At 35.7% G+C, this 24035-nt stretch overlaps 1 protein-coding gene, 1 long non-coding RNA gene and 2 pseudogenes across 2 annotated transcripts; 3 read left to right on the top strand and 1 right to left on the bottom strand.

Annotated features, from left to right (window-relative positions):
* Window positions 1-498: 498 nt before the first annotated feature.
* LOC120143349 (G-type lectin S-receptor-like serine/threonine-protein kinase SD1-1) lies at window positions 499-8532 on the top strand. The gene is made up of 10 exons (XM_039157694.1): window positions 499-928; window positions 1016-1144; window positions 1209-1333; window positions 1428-1491; window positions 6119-6268; window positions 6339-6546; window positions 6638-6788; window positions 6873-7179; window positions 8102-8331; window positions 8437-8532. The coding sequence occupies exons 1-10, from the start codon at window positions 499-501 to the stop codon at window positions 8530-8532; spliced, it is 1890 nt and encodes a 629-aa protein (XP_039013625.1).
* LOC120143410 lies at window positions 7673-11177 on the top strand (annotated as a pseudogene).
* Window positions 11178-13717: 2540 nt separating this feature from the next.
* On the bottom strand, window positions 13718-17390 carry LOC120143444 (annotated as a pseudogene).
* A 4490-nt stretch (window positions 17391-21880) lies between these two features.
* On the top strand, window positions 21881-23685 carry LOC120143441. The gene is made up of 3 exons (XR_005517936.1): window positions 21881-22143; window positions 22825-22966; window positions 23476-23685. It is a non-coding gene; the product is annotated as an uncharacterized LOC120143441 (long non-coding RNA).
* The last annotated feature ends 350 nt before the right edge of the window (window positions 23686-24035 follow it).

The raw sequence follows: 24035 nt of genomic DNA, 5'->3' as shown, positions 1-24035 counted from the left end.
GATTTGGTCCACTAATTCATCTAGATCAGCAAACAATCCGGTTGCTCAATTGTTGGATTCGGGTAATTTTGTCGTTAAAGATGAGGATACCGATGAAGATACAGAAAGCTACTTGTGGGAAAGTTTTGATTTTCCATCGGATACTCAATTGGCAGGGATGAAGCTAGGAACTTGAAAACCGGCGTAAATCGATATTTGACGGCACACAAGGGTGTTAATGATCCATCAACTGGAGATTTTACATATGGAGTTGATCATAATGGTTTGCCTCAGTTCTTCTTCGTAAGGGGATGAAGAAGAGGTTTCGAGTTGGTCCATGGAATGGAATTAGCTTTAGTGGTTTTCCGGTACAGGTAAGCCCTCTTATTGTTCACGTTGTTTTTGCTAATACAGAGGAGGTTTACCATACGTATGAAGTGACGGACAAATCTGTTACCACGAGAATCCGGTTTGCTTGAACGCTTCGTGTTGTATGAGAACACCAGTGAATGGACCAACATGTTTACACTGCAGAATGATATTTGTGATGATTATGCACGGTGCGGCCCTAATGGAGTTTGTAAGATTAATCAAAGGCCAATCTGTGAATGCTTGGAAGGATTCGTTCCAAGATCGGAACGCGAGTGGCGAGTACTCATTTGGACAGGTGGATGTGTAAGGAGCACTCCATTAGACTGCCGGAAGAGACAGGGATTCCTGCAAATAGAGAATATGAAATTGCCAGACCTATTGGATTTCAAGTTAGACGAAAGGTTGAACCTTGAGGATTGCAGGGCCGAGTGCTTGAAGAATTGCTCGTGTACAGCATATTCTAAATCGAATCACAACGGAAGTGGATGTTTAATGTGGTTCGGAGAACTGATAGATATCCGAGAGTTCGTTGCAGAACAATTAGAGCAAAATATCTGTCCGGTTGCCTGCTTTAGAAGTAGGTAAGTGGATTTTGTGTTATTCCATTTTGTTTACTGCTGCATTTTGAGGAAAATAATGGCTAGCTTGATCTGCTGGTGTACAGGGACAGATGATTCAAGTTGGAGAAGTAGAAGAATATTGATTATAATGATCACATCAATGGTCGGTGGGCTGCTTGCTTTACTTTTGGCATGCTGGTTCATTGTTTGGAAGTATATGAGCAAAAGAGAAGGTAAATAAACTTTATCATCTTCTCTTAGATCTATAGAATCTAATACCTGTTCTTTCACATTCAGAATTGCATTCGAACAAAGAAGATCCGGAGTTGCCGTTATTCGATTTTGTTACGATTGCATCCGTAACCAATAACTTTTCCGACTCGAATAAAATAGGAACAGGCGGTTTCGGACTTGTTTACAAGGTAATTGCCAGAGCTAATATCTGCTTCAATGATTATATATATGATTCATTGAAAGGGGACTTGTATCATAATTACTATGCAAAATAACATGCAGGGTGAACTATTTGAGGGACAAGAAATAACAGTAAAGAGGCTCTCTAGCAATTCCCGGCAACTTGGTTTATTTCCCAACAACTAGTATCAGAGCTTTTGGGTTGTGAATTTTGTCAATTTTTTGGGAGGTTACTATTTGGGTTACTATTCACGTGAATAGTGAATTTTGTGAATAGTGAAATTTGATTGGCGATACGAGTTTGTCGACGGAGGTATTCTAATACACGGCGGTTCGCAAAAATTGTCAGAAAACGATCCAAACGAAGCCAGATTCGAGTGGGAGCGATGGCTGCAGACGAAGGGAAGGTGAAAATTGAAAAGTTCGATGGTGCGGACTTTGGATTTTGGAAGATGCAAATTGAAGATTTTCTATACCAGAAAAATCTATATCAACCCCTCTTAGGAAAACAACCAGAGGGCATGAAGAATGAAGACTGAGCTCTTCTCGATAGACAAGCCCTCGGAGTTATTCGACTGACGTTATCCCGCAATGTTGCTTTCAACATAGCAAAGGAAAAGATCACGGCGGGTCTTATGACGGCTCTCTCCAGTATGTATGAGAAGCCATCGGCCTCAAACAAAGTTCATTTGATGAGGCGATTATTTAATTTGCGGATGACGGAAGGGGCTTCGGTGGCACAACACCTAAATGAACTCAACACAATCACAACCCAGTTGAGTTCAGTAGAAATTGAATTTGATGATGAAGTTCGAGCTTTAATTCTCTTATCATCTTTACCAGACAGTTGGAATACTACTGTTACAACAGTCAACAGTTCGTCGGGAAACAACAAATTAAAATTCGACGATGTTCGGGATCTGGTACTGAGTGAAGAAATTCGACGGAGAGAATCGGGTGAAGCATCAACCTCCTCAGCCTTGCACACGGAGTCCAGAGGGAGAACTTCAGAAAGAAATTCAAATCGTGGCAGATCCAAATCCAAAAGGGAGAAAAATCAAGAATGTGGAAGAAAGATTTTACCTGTTATAACTGGGGCAAGAAGGGTCACTTTAAAAGAGATTACCGAGCACCGAAAAAAATACCAGCGCACAGGAATCTACCAACGTGACAGAGGAGACAGGTGATGCCATGATTCTAAGCGTCAACAATCCGATTGAATCATGGATCTTGGATTCAGTGGCATCTTTCCACTCCACCCCATGTCGAGAAATCATGGAAAATTATGTCAGTGGTAATTTTGGGAAGGTTCATCTAGCTGATGATGAAACCTTGAAGATCGTCGGAAAAGGAGACATCCGACTAAAGTTGTCAAACCAGACCACCTGGACGCTGAAAGGAGTGAGACATATTCCTGGCCTCAAAAGAAATTTGATTTCTGTAGGACAGCTTGATGGTGAAGGATTTAGCACAACCTTTTCAGGCTGTGAATGGAAGATTACCAAAGGAGCACTCGTCATTGCTCGTGGTAAGAAAACTGGTACTCTCTATATAACCTCAAATTTAGAGAATATCATTGCAGTAGCAGATGCTGATGGAAAATCAAACCTATGACACCAAAGGCTTGGCCATATGAGCGAGAAAGGGATGAAGAAACTTTTGTCAAAGGGGAAGCTGTCGGATCTAAAGAATGTAGACGTCGGACTATGCGAGGATTGCATCTTTGGCAAACAAAAGAAAGTCAGCTTTGCAAAGATTGGTAAGACACCCAAGGCTGAAAAGTTAGAGTTGGTTCATACTGATGTATGGGGACCATCTCCAGTTTCATCTCTTGCAGGCTCATTATATTATGTCACTTTCATCGATGATTCTACAAGGAAGGTGTGGATTTATTTTCTGAAGAAGAAATCAGAAGTCTTTGATACCTTCAGAAAATGGGAAGGCCATGGTGGAAAATGAGACTGGTCTGAAAGTCAAGCGGTTGAGGTCTGACAATGGAGGAGAGTACAGAAATAGGAGATCAGAGATTTCTGCGCAAATAATGGGATCAAGATGGAGACAACAGTTCCCATGACACCGCAGCAGAATGGCGTAGCAGAGCGCATGAACAGAACTCTGAATGAACGTGCCATAAGCATGAGAATACATGCCGGATTGCCCAAATTTCTATGGGTTGAAGCTATCAACACTGCAGCTTACCTGATCAACCGTGGGCCCTCAGTTCCTTTGGATGGCTGAATACCAGAGGAAGTTTGGAGCAAGAAAGAAATAAACCTTTCACACTTAAGAGTGTTTGGTTGTATTTCTTATATACACATAGACTCTGCTGAAAGAAGTAAACTTGATGCTAAGTCCAACAAATGTGCCTTTGTTGGTTACGGCGGTGATGAGTTCGGTTACCGGTTTTGGGACTATGAAAATCGGAAGATCATCAGAAGCAAAGATGTCATTTTCAATGAGAATGTGATGTACAAAGACAGGTCAATTGTAGAATCAAACGGCTCCAATACCAAAGCTGAAACAAAGGAATTTGTTAAGTTCGAGGAGATTTCTGGAAATGATGTTTAGATCAGTCCTGAAGTAGTTCAAGAAGAACCAGGCACACCGGAACTAAGACGCTCCTCCAGAATTCCTAAACCAACCCAACGGTATTCTCCTTCTTTGCACTACTTGTTGCTGACTGATAATGGTGAACCAGAGTGCTATGATGAAGCAATGCAAGTGGAGGATTCAGTCAAGTGGGAGTCTTCCATGAAAGATGAGATGGACTCACTTATGTCAAATCAGACGTGGGAATTAGCTGAATTACCACTAGGCAAGAAAGCGCTTCACAACAAGTGGATTTACAGGATCAAATAAGAGCACGATGGGAGCAAACGCTACAAAGTGAGATTGGTTGTCAAAGGTTTTCAGCAAAAAGAAGGTATTGACTACAATGAAATTTTCTCTCCAGTCGTGAAACTGTCTACAATCAGACTGGTGTTGAAAATTGTAGCTGCGGAGAATTTACATCTTGAGCAGTTAGATGTAAAGACAGCTTTCCTTCATGGTGATTTGGAGGAAGAAATCTATATGAGGCAGCCAGAAGGCTTCATAGATGCAGACAAGAAAAACCTGGTATGCAGGTTGAAGAAGAGCTTGTATGGTTTAAAACAAGCTCTTAGACAGTGGTACAAGAAGTTTGATAGTTTCATGAGTAGTAGTGGTTTTACCAGATGCCAAGCAGATCATTGTTGCTACATCAAGAGGTTCGACAATAACTTCATTATTTTATTGTTGTACGTTGATGGCATGCTCGTTGCAGGCTCAGACATGCAAGAGATTATAAACTTGAAGCAAAAATTGTCAAAGCAGTTTGCTATGAAGGATCTGGGCGCTGCAAAGCAGATTCTTGGGATGAGGATCAAGAGAGACACAAAGTCGGGGACTTTGATATTATAACAGGCTGAGTACATCAACAAAGTACTCTCCAGGTTCAACATGCAAGATGCTAAACCAGTAAGTACACCTTTAGGTGTTAATTTCAGACTCTCCAAAAAACAGTCACCAAAGACGGAGGAAGAACGTGCACACATGGTGAAGGTGCCGTATGCCTCAGCAATTGGAAGTCTGATGTATGCCATGGTTTGTACCAGACCAGATATTGCTCAAGCAGTGGGAGCTGTTAGCAGGTACATGAATAATCCGGGCAAGGTATACTAGGAAGCAGTCAAATGGATCCTCAGATATCTGCGGGGTACCACAAACAAAGCACTTTGTTTCAAAGGTGGAGATACGATACTGACAGGCTATGTAGATGTTGACTTAGCCGGAAATGTTGACATCAGAAGGAGCACTACAGGGTATGTCTATACTCTAGGAGGAACCGCAGTGAGTTGGGTTTCTCAACTACAGAAGATAGTTGCTCTCTCTACAACTGAAGCAGAATATGTCGCTGTTACGGAAGCTAGCAAGGAGATGGTTTGGCTCCAAAGTTTCTTGGAAGAGTTTAGGCAAAAAACAAGAAAACAATGTCTTGTATTGCGACAGTCAAAGTGTTATACATCTAGCAAAGAATCCGTCTTTTCATTCCAGGACAAAGCACATACAATTGCGATATCATTTTATCCGGTCTCTTCTGGAAGATGAGATTTTGAAACTTGAAAAGATCAGTGGAGCTCAAAATCCGGCAGATATGTTGACAAAGACGGTGACTACAGACAAACTGAAGTTGTGTTCAACTTCAGTTGGCATGCTAGAGTAACAAGACTAGAAAAGCTGTTGCATTGATCGAGGTGTGAAGACAGATTAAAATCAGTCTTCAAGCGGGAGATTGTTGAAAGTATTAAAAGGTTTTCAAGTTTGGTAACCAACTTTGAAAAAATGGTTTTCAAAGTTTGGTAAATGTTTCTTTGAAAAATAGTTTTTCAAAGTTTGGTAGATGTTTGTTGAAAAATGATAATGGGATAATCATAATTAATCCCTAGGTTTTAGGATATTTACAAGATTAAGTCCTTAAGTTTCAACTATAAATACCTTATTTCATTTAGCTTCAAAACGATCCCAAAAATCATTTCTTTCTCCCAATACTAAAGAGCTTTCTTGTGAGTAGTGAGTGTTTTGTAAAACACCTGTAAATTTTCTCTCTTAGTAAAAGATTTGTAGCAGTCCGGAGACGTAAGCACAATTTGCTGAACTCCGTTATCAATTTCGGGTATTATTTTTCCGCTTTTATTTCGTATTCTCACTAATCTGACTATAGGGAAATTACTTGTTACTCGTTTATTTCCTAACATCTAGCAATTCCCGGCAAGGTGTTGAACAGTTCAAGAACGAAATTGCAAGGATATCTAAGCTTCAACACAGAAATCTTGTTAGGCTTTTGGGCTGTTGCATTAAGAGAGATGAAAGGATATTTATCTACGAGTTTATGCCTAACAGAAGCTTGAATTACTTCATTTTCGGTTCGTTTTCTTCTAATCTTTACTCAATTGATATGTCAGTACATGGTAAAGAAAAATAAAACTTCTGCAGATGAAACCAGAAGAAAGGTGTTGAAATGGCCGAAGCTTTTCAAAATCATAATGGGAATTTCAAGAGGGCTTCTTTACCTCCACCAAGATTCGAGATTGAGAATCATTCACAGGGATTTGAAAGCCAGTAATGTGTTGCTGGACAATGAGTTGAACCCCAAAATTTCAGACTTTGGGATAGCCAAAACTAAGAGAGTAGTTGGGACATAGTAAGTCTAATGTCGTTGCATGAAATTAATAGATTGTTTGTTTTCATCACTTTGTTCAAAAGCTTACACTTTGCTTGATCATTTGTTTCAGTGGTTATATGTCGTCGGAGTACACGATCGATGGGAAATTTTCGGTTAAATCAGATGTGTTTAGCTTGGGGGTGCTTCTGCTAGAGATTGTGAGTGGGAAAAGGAACAGGGGCTTTAACCATCCGGATCATTACCACAATCTCTTGGGACATGTAGGTCTTCTTTCTTGCATTGTCATATGATTTCGTCATGTCATTAGCCTTACGATATCGGATTAAGAACTCGATTCATTGCAGGCATGGCTGCTGTGGAACGATAAGAAGACCATGGAACTAATGGATCGTTGTTCAGAAGATTCATGTGTTGAAGAACAAGTGGTTAGGTGCATTCAGGTAGGCCTGTTATGTGTTCAGAAACACGTAGAGGACAGACCAACGATGTCGTGCGTGGTTCGGATGTTGGATAACGAAGAAATCGTGACGTCACTGCCTCGACCGAAGGAGCCTGGCTTCTATGTAGAAAGAAGCTCCGGTGATACAAATCCTGTAGGTTTGAATACACAACCTTCAACTGAAAATGCACTCACCTTAATTCAGGAAGAAGGTAGATAAAAAAGATTGAAAGCAAATTATTGAATGAGAAGCCTACTGCTTCAGTGTCAAATGATTTGAAATTGTTTAAGCTTGCAAATTATTGAACGTAAAGCCTACTGCTTCGAAGCCAATAATTTGAAATTGTTTATCCTTAAAAGTTTGTCTTTTTCTCTTTATTATTATTTTTTTTAATTTTATAAAATAATTAGAAATGTTTTTTTATAAAATTAATATATTTAATTAATGTTAGAAATATATTCTTAATTTTTTGGTATAATATAAATATATTCTTATAATAGTTTACAACTTATATTGTAATTAATATATAATATTCTAAAAAATGTAATTAACTTTTAACTATAGTATACTATAAAATATAATTAATGTTAGCCTTGGATCTCCCTTTAATGGTCCTAAGTTTGAATCTTCATACTGACTCTAATGAAAATATTTTTATTTTGCTAACATAAATAAAATAATCTTAAAAGTACAGTGGTCAAAAATGTATTTTACCCTTGAAAAATCTAATATCCCGCAAAAGCACAAGCGAAGAAAAAAAATGACGACAGTGGGAAAAAGAAACAAAAATGACAGAGAACAAAACGACCACCCGCGGGGTTTAAAGAACGGCAGCGGAAAACGCCGGACGAGTGGCGATGGCGGAGGCTACAGTCCAAGGAAAGAAACGAGAGCTTCATTTGAGAGAATAAAAAACGGGTTAATTTTTTGTCTACCCTAATACTATTATTTGTTCTATTCAATCGATCAAATTTTATATTTCCTATTACTTTTCTTTTCGATTAAGACCAAATATTCTTCTTTCTTTGTTCCTAGATTATCGTTTCACTTATGTATGTCTTCATTTATTTTCAGATTATAAATAAAGATCATGACTCTTGCTTTGATCTTCTTTCAGTATTGCCTGTTTTCAGGCTCATACTATGCTTCTGCTGTTAATACCTTAGCTCCAGCTCAATCACTCAGAAATGGCAGCACCTTAGTTTCTCCTGGTCAAATATTCGAGCTTGGCTTCTTTTCACCTGTTAACTCCAACAAATATTACTTGGGAATATGGTATAAAAGGCTTCCTGTCACTGTTGTATGGGTTGGTAACAGAGAAAACCCATCGATTCACGTGCCTTCCTTTGTATTTCCAGCACTGGTAATCTTTTTATCTTTGACGGACAAAACACTACTATCTGGTCGACTAATTCATCTAGATCAGCCAAAAATCCAATTGCACAACTGTTGGATTCTGGAAATTTAGTTGTTAAAGATGAGGATACTGGTGAAGATACGGAAAGCTACTTGTGGGAAAGTTTTGATTGTCCATCTGACACTCAATTGGAAGGGATTAAGATAGAAAGGAACTTTAAAACTGGCATAAATCGATATTTGACAGCATGGAAGGGTGTTAATGATCCATCTCCTGGAGAGTTTACTTATGGACTTGATAACGACGCACCTAAGCTTGTTGTTCGTGAAGGAACGAAGAAGAGGTTTCGAATGGGTCCATGGAATGGAATAAAATTTGGTGGTCATCCATCACAGAAAAGCCATATCATTAATCATGTTACTGTTTTTAACACAGAGGGGGCTTACGATATGTATGAAGTGACAGCCAAATCTGTTATCTCAAGAATTACTGTGAATGAATCCGGTTTAGTTCAACGCCTTGTGTTGTATGAGAACACCAGTGAATGGACTGTCATGTATACATTGCAGAATGACTTGTGTAACGATTATGCGCGCTGTGGCCCTAATGGAATTTGTAAAATCAATCAAAGGCCAATCTGTGAATGCTTGGAAGGGTTTGTTCCGAGATTGGAGCGTGAGTGGCAAGTACTCAATTGGACTGGTGGATGTGTAAGAAGGACTCCATTAGATTGCCAGGAGAGAGGGGGATTCTTGAAAATTAAGAATGTGAAATTGCCTGACCTATTGGAATTTAAGTTGGATGAAAGGATGAACCTCAAGGACTGCAGGATCGAGTGCCTAAAGAATTGTTCATGCACAGCATATGCTAATTCGAATTACAATGGAAGCGGATGTTTAATGTGGTTTGGAAATCTGATAGATATCCGGGAATTCATTGAAGAACAAAGGGAGCAAGATATTTATATTCGGGTAACAGCTTCAGAAATAAGTAAGTGGATTTTGTGTTTATCGTTCCTTTGTGTTTATCGTTCCATTGTGTTTTCTGCTGCATTTTGAGGAAAATAATGACTAAATTGATTTGTTGGTAATGAAGGGACAGGTGATTCGATTTGGAAAAGTAGAAGAATAATCATTATAGTGGCCTCATCAATGCTTTTCGGGCTGATTGCTTTAGCTTTGGCGTGCTGGTATATGATTTGGAAGTATAGGAGAAAGAGAAAAGGTAAATGAACTCATCAACACTTTCTAGTATTAAATTATTTCTGTTGTGGACAAAATGGGATGCCATTGTGGTTCTGGATGTAATGGATACTATTCCAGTTGTTAGTATTGCATCTCGTGCCTAGCATCTTCTCTTAGATCTATAGAATCTATTTCACATTCAGAATCGCAAGCAAACAAAGAAGATATGGAGTTGCCATTATTCGATTTTGCTACGATTGCATCCGCCACCAATAACTTTTGCGACTCGAATAAAATAGGAACAGGCCGTTTTGGACTTGTGTACAAGGTAATAGCTAGAGATAATATCTGCTTCAGTGATTGCATATTTTTCATTGAATGGGGACTTGTATCATAGGTCTTATACAAAATAACATGCAGGGTGAGCTATTTAAGGGACAAGAAATAGCTGTAAGAGGCTTTCTAGAAACTCCCAGCAAGGTGTTGAACAGTTCAAGAATGAAGTTGCAATGATATCTAAGCTTCAACACAGGAATCTTGTTAGGCTTTTGGGCTGTTGCATTAAAAGAGATGAAAGGATGCTTATCTATGAGTTTATGCCTAACGGAAGCTTGAATTACTTTATTTTTGGTTTGTTTTTCTCTAATCTTTTATCTTTTTCACTCAGATTTCGAAATCTTTACTCAATTGATATGACACTATATGGTAAGAAAAATATTTTTGCAGATGACACTAGAAGAAAGCTGTTGACATGGCCAAGCGTTTCGAAATCATTATGGGAATTTCAAGGGGGCTTCTTTACCTCCAACAGGATTCAAGATTGAGAATAGTTCACAGGGATTTGAAAGCCAGTAATGTGTTGCTGGACAATGAGTTGAACCCCAAAATTTCAGACTTTGGGATAGCTAAAATGTTTGGAGGTGATCAAGTTGAAGCCAGAACTAAGAGAGTAATTGGGACATAGTAAGTTTAATTTTATTACATGAAATTAAAAGATTGCTTGTTTTAATCACTTGTTTTAAAAGCTTTTACTTTGCTGGATCGTTTGTTTCAGTGGTTATATGTCTCCGGAGTATGCGATTGATGGGAAATTTTCAGTTAAATCAGATGTGTTTAGCTTGGGGGGTCCTTCTGCTAGAGATTGTGAGTGGGAAAAGGAACAGGGGCTTCAACCATCCGGATCATTACCACAATCTCTTGGGACATGTAGTCATCTTTCTTGCATTGTCATATGGTTTTGTCATGTCATTAGCCTTCAATATCAGATTAAGAAATTGATTCGTTGCAGGCATGGCTGCTGTGGAACGATGGGAAGGCCTTGGAGCTAATGGATCGTTGTTTGGAAGATTCATGTGTTGAAGCACAAGTGGTGAGGTGCATTCAAGTAGGCCTGCTGTGTGTTCAGAAACACAGAGAAGACAGACCAACGATGTCATACGTGGTTCGGATGTTGGATAACGAAGAGATCCCGATGACACTGCCTCAACCGAAGGAGCCTGGGTTCTACGTAGAAAGAAGTTCCGGTGATACAAATGCTGTAGGTTTGTATACACAACCTTCAACTGAAAATGCAATCACCTTGACTCAGGAAGAAGGTAGATAAAAAAGATTCAAAGCAAATTATGGAATGAGAAGCCTACTGCTTCAAAGTCGAATGATTTGAAATTGTTTAAGCTTGCAAATTATTGAATGTAAAGCCTACTGCTTCGAAGTCGATAAGTTGAAATTGTTTATGCTTGAAAGTTTTAGTCTTTTTCTCTTTTATTTTTTAAAATTTTATAAAATAGATTAGATTTTTTTTTATAAAAGTAATATATTTAATTAATGTTATAAATATATTCTTAATTTTTTTGGTATAATATAAATATATTTTACAATAGTTTATAACTTATATTTAATTAATATATTTTTATAAAAATGTAATTAACTTTTAACTATTATAGTATACTATAAAATATCATTTTTTGAAGATATATCACGTAATTAACTTGAGGAAGTGATTAAGCCTTGGATCTCCCTTTAATGGTCCTAAGTTTGAATCTTCATAGTGACTCTTATGAAAATAATTTTATTTTGGTAACATAAATAAAAGAGTCTTAAAAGTACAGTTGTCAAAAATGTATTTTACCCTTGAAATATCTAATTTCCCGCAAACGCACAAGCGAAGAAACAAAACCGACGACAGTGGAGAAAGAAACAGAAATGACCGAACAAAAAGGCCACGCGCGGGGTTCGAAGAACGGCAGCGGAAAACACCGCAGGCGCGGCGGTGGCAGAGGCTACAGGCCAAGGCAAGAAACGAGAGCTTTGTTTGAGAGAATAAAAAAGGGTTAATTTTTTTTATTCTCTCAAACAATCAAATTTCATGATTCCTAATACTTTTCTATTCAATCAATCTATCAAAATTTCAGATTCTTATTACTTTTCTTTTCGATTAAGACCAAATATTCTTACTCTATACTATTACAGTGAAAGGAGAAAAACGTGTTGCTTCTGGACTTAAAATGAATACTTTTGTTCCGAGGTCGCCCGCACTAGTTGAAGATCACGACCGCTACACAAACCTCTTGACTATTGCCATAGGCTTAAGCAAATGTATGTAATTTTTTTCCTGGTTTTGGGTGGGGAAATTAATAATATATATTCTTCTTTCTTCGAGCCTAGATTATCGTTTCACTTATGTATATCTTCATTTATTTTCAGATTATAAATAAAGTTCCATGAGTTGAAACATATGCATGAAATATTTCCCATTTTTTTATTTCTTAATGTGGACTCTTGCTTTGATCTTCTTTCAGTATTTCCTGTTTTCAGGCTCATACTATGCTTCTGCTGCTGATACCTTAGCTCCAACTCAATCCATCAGGAATGGCAGCACCTTAGTTCTGCCTCCACCAAAGGAGCCTGGGTTCTACGCAGAAAGAAGTTCTGCTGATACAAATGCTGTAGGTTTCCATATGGAACCTTCAACTGAACATGCAGTCACCTTGACTCTGGAAGAAGGTAGATGAAAATATTCTTAGCAAGTTATTGAATGTAAAAGCCTAGTTCTTCAAAATCGAATGATTTGAAATTGTCTAAACTTGAAGCTTTAGCGTTAGCAATTTCTTAGTAGGCTCAGCGAATCCGTTTGAAGAGAATAAAAACATATATCAAGTGTTATAAATAAAATAAAATCTATATTGAGATAAATTATTTTTTACCTTTATTATGTCTTTAATTTTATAAAATTGATCATTACCTTTTATTGTATTTTGTCTGTCAATGAGAAAACGCTATAGGGGAAATTATTATTATTATTATTATTATTTTGCTTTTTTTGTTTTGGTTTATAACGCTTTCTCAATTTAACAAGATGGTATTATCAACGTTATCATACAGAGGAAGTGTTAGTGTCGATTATATAGTAACTGATTTCTTCATTCTTTAATCAGACAAGAACAAATCAATGACAGGACTTTGACAATGAATTGAAAAAAATGGCTTATATATTGAAGAACTGTAAATTATTAATCAGGTGTTTAATTCATAGTTTAATTCATGAAAGATTACTTCTAATAATGGTATAATTATAATATAACCAGGTATATTGTATTTGTCTATTTGATTTATTTAATTGAATGAAAGAATTTTATTCTTTGGTTGATAATGGAGGTCATTGCTTCCTCTTAAATTCTCACCTTTTGATGTTAAATCAATTAAAGGGTAAACAACAAAAATAATCACTAATCTTTGAATAAATTTTCATTTTCCCTACTAAAATTTAAGCACTAACAAATTAATCACTAACATCGATTTATAACAAATCAATCACTCGTTAAAACCGTTAATGTGGGTGACAAAAAACTGATGCAGCGAAGGTGACTATCACTTGGACCATATGTCTACTGGTAATGCACTTATGGAAGACCTTCGTTTAATTGTCTTTTAGTTTTCTGAAAGCTTCAAAATCTTTCATCTCTGAATCAGTTCTTTTCTATCGGCGATAGTTGTTTATGTTAACAAATTATTCTTTTCTCAAGATTGAAAAACACTAGTGTAATAAATAAGAGAATGATTCAAAATATAGTTCAGTCAGCCTCAGGAAAATATTTGATGATTGCTACTCTAAATAAACAAAAACAGAAGCAAATTGCTCCTTGGACAAAATGGAGCTTCCATTGTTGCAGTGGAGATGGTAAGGGTTATGTTCACTGTTAAGATGCTAATTAAACTTTAATAACTCGATCACTAATCTTAGCACCTGATTTTTCAAGCTTTCTTTTCTTGCTCCTTTTCTTCAACAGCCCATCGTCCATCATCTTCATCCTGACCACACGTTTAGCCTTCAATACCTGCCAGTTTGCATAAGATACTAATTAACCTGACCTGCATAAATATCAGAAACTAACATGTAGAAAACCAACTCTTTAGTGTAATGCCTTAAAACAGCCAAGTACTCAGTCCTTCAAATACGGTTCATATTCGCTACATTGCACACCTCCCTGGACACATATTTCATACATGCATGGTAGACATAATAGCATCAACAAGTTGACCAGAGGCATCCTTTCGCAACAGCCAGTGTTCTTTTATTTCTCTCTCAAGTTGATGCAGTAAGACAAGAACTTCGATACCTAAATGTATATTATTGCACAGTTCTAGGGGGTAACCGTATATTTTCAACTTAAGAGCATTAGTTGGAATTGCATAAGCAGTTCAGACAAAGCCAATCCCAGGAGGTTTAAGTTCTGACAGATGTCTAAATGAATAGCTCTGCAGTTTAAGCAGAAAAACTACGTGAGGAGGGGGGGGGGGGAAGAAGAATATAACAGATCATACCTTTGTGAAATCAGACAGGACTTCATTCTCTTTGCATTCAAATTCTTCCAACTGCTTTCCTAGTTCTGCTTCTATTTCATGAACAAGATCCATATCATTCTGCAAATTACATTACTGTAATAAGCAACTCAAGAAAATGAATATGATCTTACATACTTAAAAAGCCTCTTTATTAGATCAGAAAAAGGATAATCCATAATATACATAAGAACGATATAAGCAACACAAATGAATTGGCAATGAGGAGGGTGATAGAGAAAACAGAAGGTGATGCTGTTATCAATAAGTTTTAAATCTGAAATATGAGAGGAGAGACAAGGCTTTATTTATTGATGGAATTCGAACTCAAATTGGTTTCGGTTAACTAGCTTGTAGCTTCCTTATCTAACAAAAGTCTTTAAGTTATAGAATTGATCACATATTACAGGAAACGTGCGGAATATCAACTACGGATTGTTTTATAGATGGCAATCCTCTAGGGCATATAACACATGCAACAGAGCATGCTATCCCCTTGAACAAATAACTAGATAATTCTCATTTCTAAGGTTTGTGTTCTTCAAGATTTATGGGAAAACCTTTCTACAATGATCTTCAGGATCCATAGCCCTCAAAAACCATATTCAATTTCAACAACCACTTCATAGTTCATACTCACCTCAGTAAAAAAGCTCACAGCTAATCCTCCTCTACCAGTCCTTGCAGTTCTCCCCACACGATGAATGTAATCCCTAGGATACCTGCAACAGGTAGCAGCTAACATTCTACCCAAACATACTTCAGAGACACCAGGCAAGAAAATTCTTAACTAGTAGAACCTTGGAAGATCATAATTGATGACAAGATCAACAGTAGGAATGTCTAAACCGCGACTAGCAACATCAGTGTTCCAGATTTAAAATGCTGCACTGCTGAAAGTCTTAGAGCCTGTGATTTCAATGAATGCAGAGCTGCAGCCTCCACTTCAAGCTCTTCTAACAATAAACTTAAAAGATGACAATCTCTGTTCCAAATTTTCAAGAATAAGAAATGTCAAAACAGAAATTTATGAAGAAACAAAAATTTTATAACTTCAAAATAAATTCTGATAAAGCTACCAAGGAGAAAAGAATCACAACTAACGTAACATCTACAAGGTGGAATACTTTATTTTGTACACACTACACAGCTTAACCAACTGTAGCTATAATAATAATAATAGTAATAGTAATAAGATGACAAACTGATATAAAAAGGAAAAGAACCAATCTACTCAAAGCTTTGATACCTGCATCTTGAGGCAAATATCATGGCGGAGCGGATATTCCTGTCTTCCATTTTAGACAAAATGTGAACAAGATAAGCATCCTTCAGTCTTAGGGATGAAAACATACTGCTGCTTAAGCGTTTCAACTGTCCTGAAGCCTTCATAAGCCTCATAGAACTAGGCCTTGTTGGCAGAAAGCTCAAGCAATGTTTGCAGTTCACTGGTCATTGTTGCAGAAAATAACAAAGTTTGCCGATTCTTTGGCAAGCATTGGAAAACCACTCTTAGTTCCTCCTCAAAGCCAGCATCCAAAACTCTATCCTCTTCGTCCAAGACTAAAAACTGAAACAAAATAATAACATAAAAGTAATACGTAAAGAAGGAGCAATTTCAAAACAAACATATTCATTTATTTAGCATGAAGGATCTGAAGAAGCCAGTGATCAAATAGAGAATCTCAACATCCTTATCCTGCTTTTCCGGCTCAATGATGGTTGTCAAGGGTGGTTACGAATATCATGTTCCAGTTACCCACATTCAACAATCTTACTCTAAAAAGTTCAGCTTATTTTCTGATGGAATAAACTCCATTCTGAAGAGATATTCAAATCTTCCCGTAAACTAATAATAAGCAAAAGAATACAGAATCATTTACACTCAATCCCAAAGTTATGTAATAATAGATGAGAAAACCTTCTCCATCCCTCAGTCCATATATATCTCAGCTTCTTATTCTCAGCTTTTGAAGATCCTTGACTAGAAAATTACTCAACACTATTTATATTAAACTAATACAAATGCAAGAAAATATTAAACCTAACATCCTATGTTGTCCTAGATTTCAACAATTAGTCCACCAAGTGCGTGAATTTGCAAGACAGAAACCCATACATAAGCAATGAATTCAAATGCTTTACCCGACATCCCAATTTTTATCAAATGAAACACAAATTTGTCACAGCTTACCAGCCACATCATCCCCATTTAGCCAAATTACTAGCTAATTGCACGTATTATCTAAAAATTAAATCAATCAAGTTACATTCTTAATTCCAAATCACACTCTAGCAAACAACTCTCATCAAAATCGCTTCTGTCACTCATGAAAATAACAATGAAGAAGATGAGGGATTTACCTTAGTTCTTTGAAAGACTTTAGGAATATCAGGATTCTCTTTAAGCAGAACTTTGACTTTTCCAGGTGTAGCCACGACCACATGTGGCCTCGAGACCAAGGCTTAAGCCTGCGTAATCATATCTATTCCACACACCACAACCGAACACCGCAGGTGCAAACAAGACCCCAAAGCTCTAAACTGCTCTGCCAACTGATAAGCAAGTTCCCTCGTCGGATTAATCACCAGCGAAAAAGCCCCATACGGATCCCCCGCTAAACGGTTCAATATTGGAAGGGAAAACGCCGCCGTTTTCCCACTTCCCGTCTGAGCTATCCCTAGCACGTCAAGACCAGCAAGTATTTTAGGTATGCAGTGGGTCTGAACCGTCGTTGGCTCTCGCATACCGAGTTCTTTGCAAGTCTGGATGGCCTATTCGGCTAGGCCCAGGTCGGAGAAAGCAGAAGTCGAGGCGGCGGCGGAGGATGAGGAGGAAAACTTTTCTAACTGGGGAGTATGGGAGTCATGGTTCGGGTAGGGTTTAGGGGTTTCAGTGGCTTTGGGTCTTCGGGGTTTGGAGAAAAGTGGAAAGCTTTTGTCAACTAAAGTGGAAGAATTTTCTTGTTTCTCTCCTCCTTGCTCCATCCTGAATTTACTGTTCGGAGAAAGAGAACTTGAGGAGGAAATAAAGGAGAGAAAGAAAACAAGAAATTATTATGTAAATTTGCAATATCCCTCGCTGTGACTTAAACAAACAAGACGAAAGAAAAGCCTAAAACGCCCAATTGTATGGTCCAATGGGCTAATGCGTACGACCCAGTTGCCCAGTTCGACTTAATTTACATTTGAGTCCATAATTCCAATTTGTATGTCGGCCTAAACTTTATTAAAATTTTAAAATATATTTTTATTTGATTTTAATTATAAAAATATATAAATATTAATTATAATATTATTTTAAAATTAAAAATATTTTTTGGATCCTAATATGATTAGAAGATAGTATATGTGATGTTTAAGAAAAGTAGAATAATATTAGAATTAGCCTCTCAACGTTTACTAGAATGATTATTTTGGGTCCTATTCTTTTAGATTTTAAGTTTAAGGGTTACAGTGGGTGTAAAAGCGTGCAAGGGTCATGTTGATTTTTTTTAAAAGTACGAGAGTTTTACATACCTTTTATCTAATACTTTTTTATAGAAAGTATTTTAAAATAATGTTCAAAAAATGATAGAGAAAAAAATTAAATGTTAATGAATCCAATTCCATATTGTTCATTATCGTTCCTCATTCTAAAATCTAAAGCAAACATTGATTTTCCTTTTCTTATGAGCATGTGGGGTATTTTATATCTAAATCTCTGACCCCTTGGTTCTATACTAAAAAAAAGCCGAGAATGTGGGATGACGCGCGACCACGAACGCGCCGACTTTAAAATCGTAGGCAAGCGTGCGGTGAGATTGGTCGGCAGAGGCACCACCGCCTTTCGATAAGAACAAGAATTTTAATTTGCCGACCAAAGTTCAAGAGATCAATATGACTTTGTTCCTGTCCAAACAAAATGATATCTATATACACACACGCACGTAGGCCGATTGCATGCATAACTTTCCTTTGTGATTCGGTATTCCAATACACTCTATGACGCAAACCTCAAGATCATTCGTTTTGCGTAAATGGTGAAAGGTATATACGTAAAACTAACTCATTCCTTTCATTTTCGTATTAATATTGCCACTCACTCCTTTTGTTTTCTTTCCATTTCTCTACTTCATTTAGCTTTATTTTCATTCGTGCAATGGTTTTTAGATATTAAAACAAGACCAGTTGAGACGGTGGAGGAGTCACAGCTTGGTTAAAATGGACACGTATATATATCTTAAATTCTGAATTTTTTTTCGATTAGTTACTTATTTTATTGATTGTGTTCACCCTGAAATTTTTCATGGCCACCCTAAAATCTAAATTTTCTTTAATTAAATACTTATTTTACAGACAGTGACCATCCTGAAATTTTATTTATACACATCTCATTTAAAAATTTTATATTATTAACATATGTGTGTATACCTTAAAAATATTTTTGGATCCGTTATTGGTTTGAGAGATTTCATGTACTTCCATTTGACTTTGCATGTATTGATAGATTTTATGTTAGGGAACGAATTTTTGAAAAGTTAGGAGATGATGAACTTATAAATTTTTAGGGATCAAAAATATATTATCAATATATATATATATATACATGTTAATTTAAAATTTTCAGAGGACGATTGTTTCAATCCTTCGATCCATTCACGTGCATGATGCTTATCAAATGTAATATTTAGAAATTTAATAATGGAGATATAAAATTTCAATATTCTTTTATTTTAAAGAAAATATACAAATTAGCTTAATAGTACATTCTTTTATTATAAACCCGAGTTAATGAGTAGTTTTTACTAACGTGGACTGTTTAATAACGCGGGAACTGAAGAGAAAGGATTCAGCAAGGTATGTGAGGAAGAGAATCAAAAGGTTGAAGGTAGACATGAAAGAGATGAGCAAAGAGCAGGAAAGCGTTAAAGAAGTGCAAAGGCAAGTGGAGGCAAATCTCCGAGCATTCCAGGAAGAATGCGATAAGCTCCGAGACGAAACATCTCAAATTATCCGACAATCTGCCCATACTCGGATTCGTCTCGCTCTGATGTTCAATATCCTAAAGGCACGAGAACAAGGCGATCTCGCCCAGGCTGCCCAATTAACTCGGTCACTTCGGTAAACCCTAATCCTTTCCACTTTTCTTTTCCCTTTTTCAATTGGTAGCTTTTACCTTGTTACAAACAATTTATTTTTCCTTCTTCTTTTTTTTGTTTTTTTTTAAGTGAAACATTTGGCGGAGATGAAGCAGCTGTAGTCCAAAGATCAAATCCGAGTTTTCTTTTTCCAAGTAGATGACGTGTATACAAGCGCGTGGTTGAGGGCACAAGGTGCGCGACCGTGCAGGGTTCAAAAAAATAATGGTCCGAATCAAATATATCTATTAGTTGTTGTCATTAATAAGTATAAAATAGGGATCTCGAAATCGAATATATCTATCAGTTGTTGCTATTAAGAAGCATAAAAATAGAGATTTTGAAATCGAATTTATCTAAAAAATAGAATCCTTTATAAGAATTATAGAGGGCCCTTTATACCTAGCCACGTGTATAATTCCTCAATGTTATTTCCATGATTATAATATTTTCTTGATGATGCATTATTGTAAATTTTACATATATTTGAAGGCCAAGTTCAAGTATCATTTAATAATAATATACACTGGTTTTCTTATTCGTGCAATGCAGATTGGTTGTATCAATTAAAAAATATAATATTAAATTATTTCATACAAATATTTAGGATTAATACAAAAAAAAGTACTTGAATTATACCTCGTAAAATGTTTTAGTGCTAAAATAATTTTTCGCTAAAAATAGGTATTTAATGTTTAAAACAATATAATTTTAGTTGCTTAAATGTTAACCGCGGTTAAATATCTCCGTTAAGTGACATGAGTCACGTTTTGATAATTTTGAGAATTTAAAAAAATAAAAATAAATAAAAATATTTTTTGTTGAAAAAAAAGAACATAACAGCTCTGTGTGTTCTACCCCTTTCCCTTTTCCCCTTTCATCATTCCAAAAGTCATTGGTCGATCAATGTTAATCGTCACCGCCACTGTCATCATCACTGACGTCGACTCCCGATCAAATCCCCATTAGCCTTTTGTGGTAATATGCTACTATTTTTCGTGGAGAAACTTTTAAAGGTTCATCAGATTTTAAGTCATTGTTGTCGTTATTCGTCCATTCCTGCCGATTCTGACTTCCATAAGCCACACACCACCACCATTCGAACCACCATGCTATTCCGATCAAAATTCAACTGTTCGACGACGACGACGACGACGATGGACGGAGACCATTTGTGTTAAGAAATTAAAATTAGGGATTTGGATATTGGAGATTTTAGATTTAGAGATTTTGGGTGACAGTAAGGACGACGATAGATCAATGGATGCATGGCGATGGGTGGGTGGGTGGAGATAACCGGCAACGGTTGGTAATGAGACTTAAAACGAGATATTTTTTATAATTTCAGTAAAAGTTAGTTCTTTTTATAAATAGATTAAACTTTTTTCTTTTTTAATTAAAATAATATTTTTATTATTACAAAAATTAAAAAATAAACTGTAGGTACCTAAAGTATAATCAAGAAAACGTTATACATATTTTTAACTAAAATTATTTAGACAGTTAGTTTTTTTATAAATATATTAAACTTTTTCTTTTTTAATTAAAATAATATTTTATTATTAAAAACCAAAAAATAAATTGTAGGCCCCTAAAAATATAACCGATAAAACATTAAACACCTATTTTTAGCGAAAAATTCTTTAGACACTAAAATATTACATAATTAGGCCTTATTCGTATTAAACCAAATATTTATTTTATAATTTATACATAAAAATGATTTTCAAAAACTTTAAGACATATTTTCAATAGGTAAAGATGAATATTTAAATAAAAGAATTATAATTTTATAATTTACTCTATGAGACTTTTATAACATTATTCTTATCTTCAAATGATTGAGTGAAGAATGAAAAATTCATATTCAATATAAGTTATTTGTAATTTATGTCGGAAAAAATAAAAAATTTATATTTTACATTAATGATATCAAATGTGAAAGTGTGATGTTATACATAATTTTAAATATACGTAAACACTAGTCATAATTTTTTTTACTAACTTTTCTTTTTTAGGTATATCCATTAGTATCTGATTTATTGATCGATTAATTTAAATCAGATGTTGCAGAGTAAGGGCGACCCTCCTAACTCAGTTTGCTCTATTCGCAATTACAGGGTTTAAACTGTTGATATTATTTAAGAGATCAAGTGCCTCATCCCATTAGACTGACTGATTGTTGGTTTACTGACAACTTTTCAAATAGTAATTTTTTGAAACGCAAATAGTAACATTTTTTAATTAATTCAATAGTAATCTATATATAAAAAAATTGTTACAAACTTTGTACATGTATATAAGAATTATCATAATACTATAATAATTTTGCAATATCGTGATTCTTTTGGGATTTCACAAGGGTAGTATTTGGGTTTTAATTTCCTTATAACCTAAACCCCAGGTTTAAAAAACCCTTACAGCACAACAGAAAGGGGTCTCCCTTTATCTGTTTATCTGTCTACGGTTCGATCCCCTTTTGCTCACCGGACTTGGCACTGGTGCCCGCTCTGCTACAAGATGGTGTTGGGAGACGGCCATTGTTGTGCTCTCCATTCCGTAATCCATCAATTCAGTGTCAGTTGCGAGGGTCATTTATGTCATCGTTTTGATCCTTCTTTTGTGGTTTAGTTTCTGTCATCGTTTTCGAAGATACAGAAGACCTCGCAATAACAGTACTTTTTCTCTAACCATAATTCCCTCTTATTCCGTTTTTACTTTGCTAAATTACTTTTTTAATTATATATATGTTATTACAATTTAGTCATGTTGAAGCGGGTTGATCTTTGATTTTAATCATTGAAATAAATAACCGCGTTTCTTTTTCTTGGATTTGTTCTTTGTACTTGTTTGTTTGGTTTCCGTTAAAATAAGGTAAGTTTCAAACTTTTCATCCCCCCCCCCCCGATTTTGGTTAGGAAATCAATAGTCTACTTTGGAAAGCTGAATATAACTAAACAGTTGTTACCGCTAATTGTGTTTGGTAAACAGAGCTTGTTTTATAATTCCTTTTATTCGAATCAAATACTTGAATGAGAAAAATTAAAAGGCTTCAAATTGACAGTTTTTTTACCTCGTGGTTTATGAAGTCTAATTTCTTATAAACATATGCGAGAATTAATGATACGAATTATTAATTTCTATCACCACTTTATATTCGTTCTGTTAAATGAGTTTTCTATTTTATTTAATTCTTTACGGGACAATGATATATGTGATGTAGCTCTGGGTGCTAAGATTTTTCTGGACATATTTTTGGGTTTCTCCATTGTTTATTTTTAGTAATATATATTGCTGTGATAACGATAGTCATTTATGTTGTGCGTTTGGCCGTTTGGGTGGCAATTTAATACTAGGAAGCTACTGAAAGGGCAATGAAAGCCCTGGAAATTACTTGGAGGATGAGTGTGAGTGAGAAATGATGATATTGGCAGTGGTAGATGAGAATCGATGTGAACTTTAAACGAGTAGAATGGTAAAGCCCTGTCAGCTTTTGAGGTAAGCCTTTCTCCTTTCTCAAATATTTACAGTTTGGTTGGAGTTCGGTTCCAGAATTTTGCTACTAAATTTTGAATTTGAGCTACATTTTCATTACCAATGTATATGTGTTATATTCAACCAAATTGTTAGGACCTGAATTCCTATCCATCTAGACTAAAGTAATTTATCAAATAAATTGAATATAGTTCTTAATTCTTTATTGGTAGGCATTTCTTTTTCTTTTTCTTTGTTTTTACTTCTGTATTCATTTTCAAATTGAACCCCATTATTCGTTTTGTTTCTTTTGTTGTTAAGGAAATCTGTTTGGCTCTTTCATATGTTAGAAGTTTCGGTTTTAATGAAAAAGATTGTTTTTAGTAAGAACGTACTAAGTTTACTTACAATTCAAATTCTTATTGCTTTAGTTTTTTTATACTTTGTTGCTCGTCCATTTTAGCACAATACTCGTATCAACACAAACCGATACTAACTTGGGTATTGGATCTGTGTTGATTTCCTGGGACAAGGTCTTTTGACTGAAAGGAGAAGAACAGTTTAAAAAAAGTAGATCAACGGAGGCAAGCAGAAAGGTGGCAGCAGAAAACAGATTGATAAAAGAAACTGAAGAATTAGGCCTATGCTTAAGAGTATGGCCCAAAATATTTATTATTGTTTAGTCTATAAAGCCAGTTCAAAACCTTTTTAATTCATTATTATTAGTAATGGATCAAAGTTACTTAAAATTGGCTATAACTTATAAATAAATTTAATAATAAAATATTTTAAAAGCAATTTTTTTTCTAAAACTCATGAAAAAACTAATGTATTACATTTTACTTAAAATATTTAATATGTAAAATGAATCCTTGCACCCGTATCCTTCTCTAGGATCCTTAGGTTTCAAATCCTCGTGTCTTAAGTTGAAGTCAGTTGATGAGTCAAACGATTAGAGACGTATCTGCACCTGACACTGGTATTCAAGTTTGAGCAACATAGCTTTGATAAGCCAAATATAACATAAATACTTATACAACTACTCAAATGGAAAGGGTAATTAAAAATAAAAAATAAAAAATGCTAGCTAGTA

The sequence above is a fragment of the Hibiscus syriacus genome, unplaced genomic scaffold (assembly GCF_006381635.1).
Source record: "Hibiscus syriacus cultivar Baekdansim isolate YM2019G1 unplaced genomic scaffold, ASM638163v2 tig00110847_pilon, whole genome shotgun sequence".
Taxonomy (NCBI): Eukaryota; Viridiplantae; Streptophyta; class Magnoliopsida; order Malvales; family Malvaceae; genus Hibiscus; species Hibiscus syriacus.
Note: the sequence above shows the minus strand (reverse complement) of the source record. Positions and strands in the feature narration are given on the sequence as shown.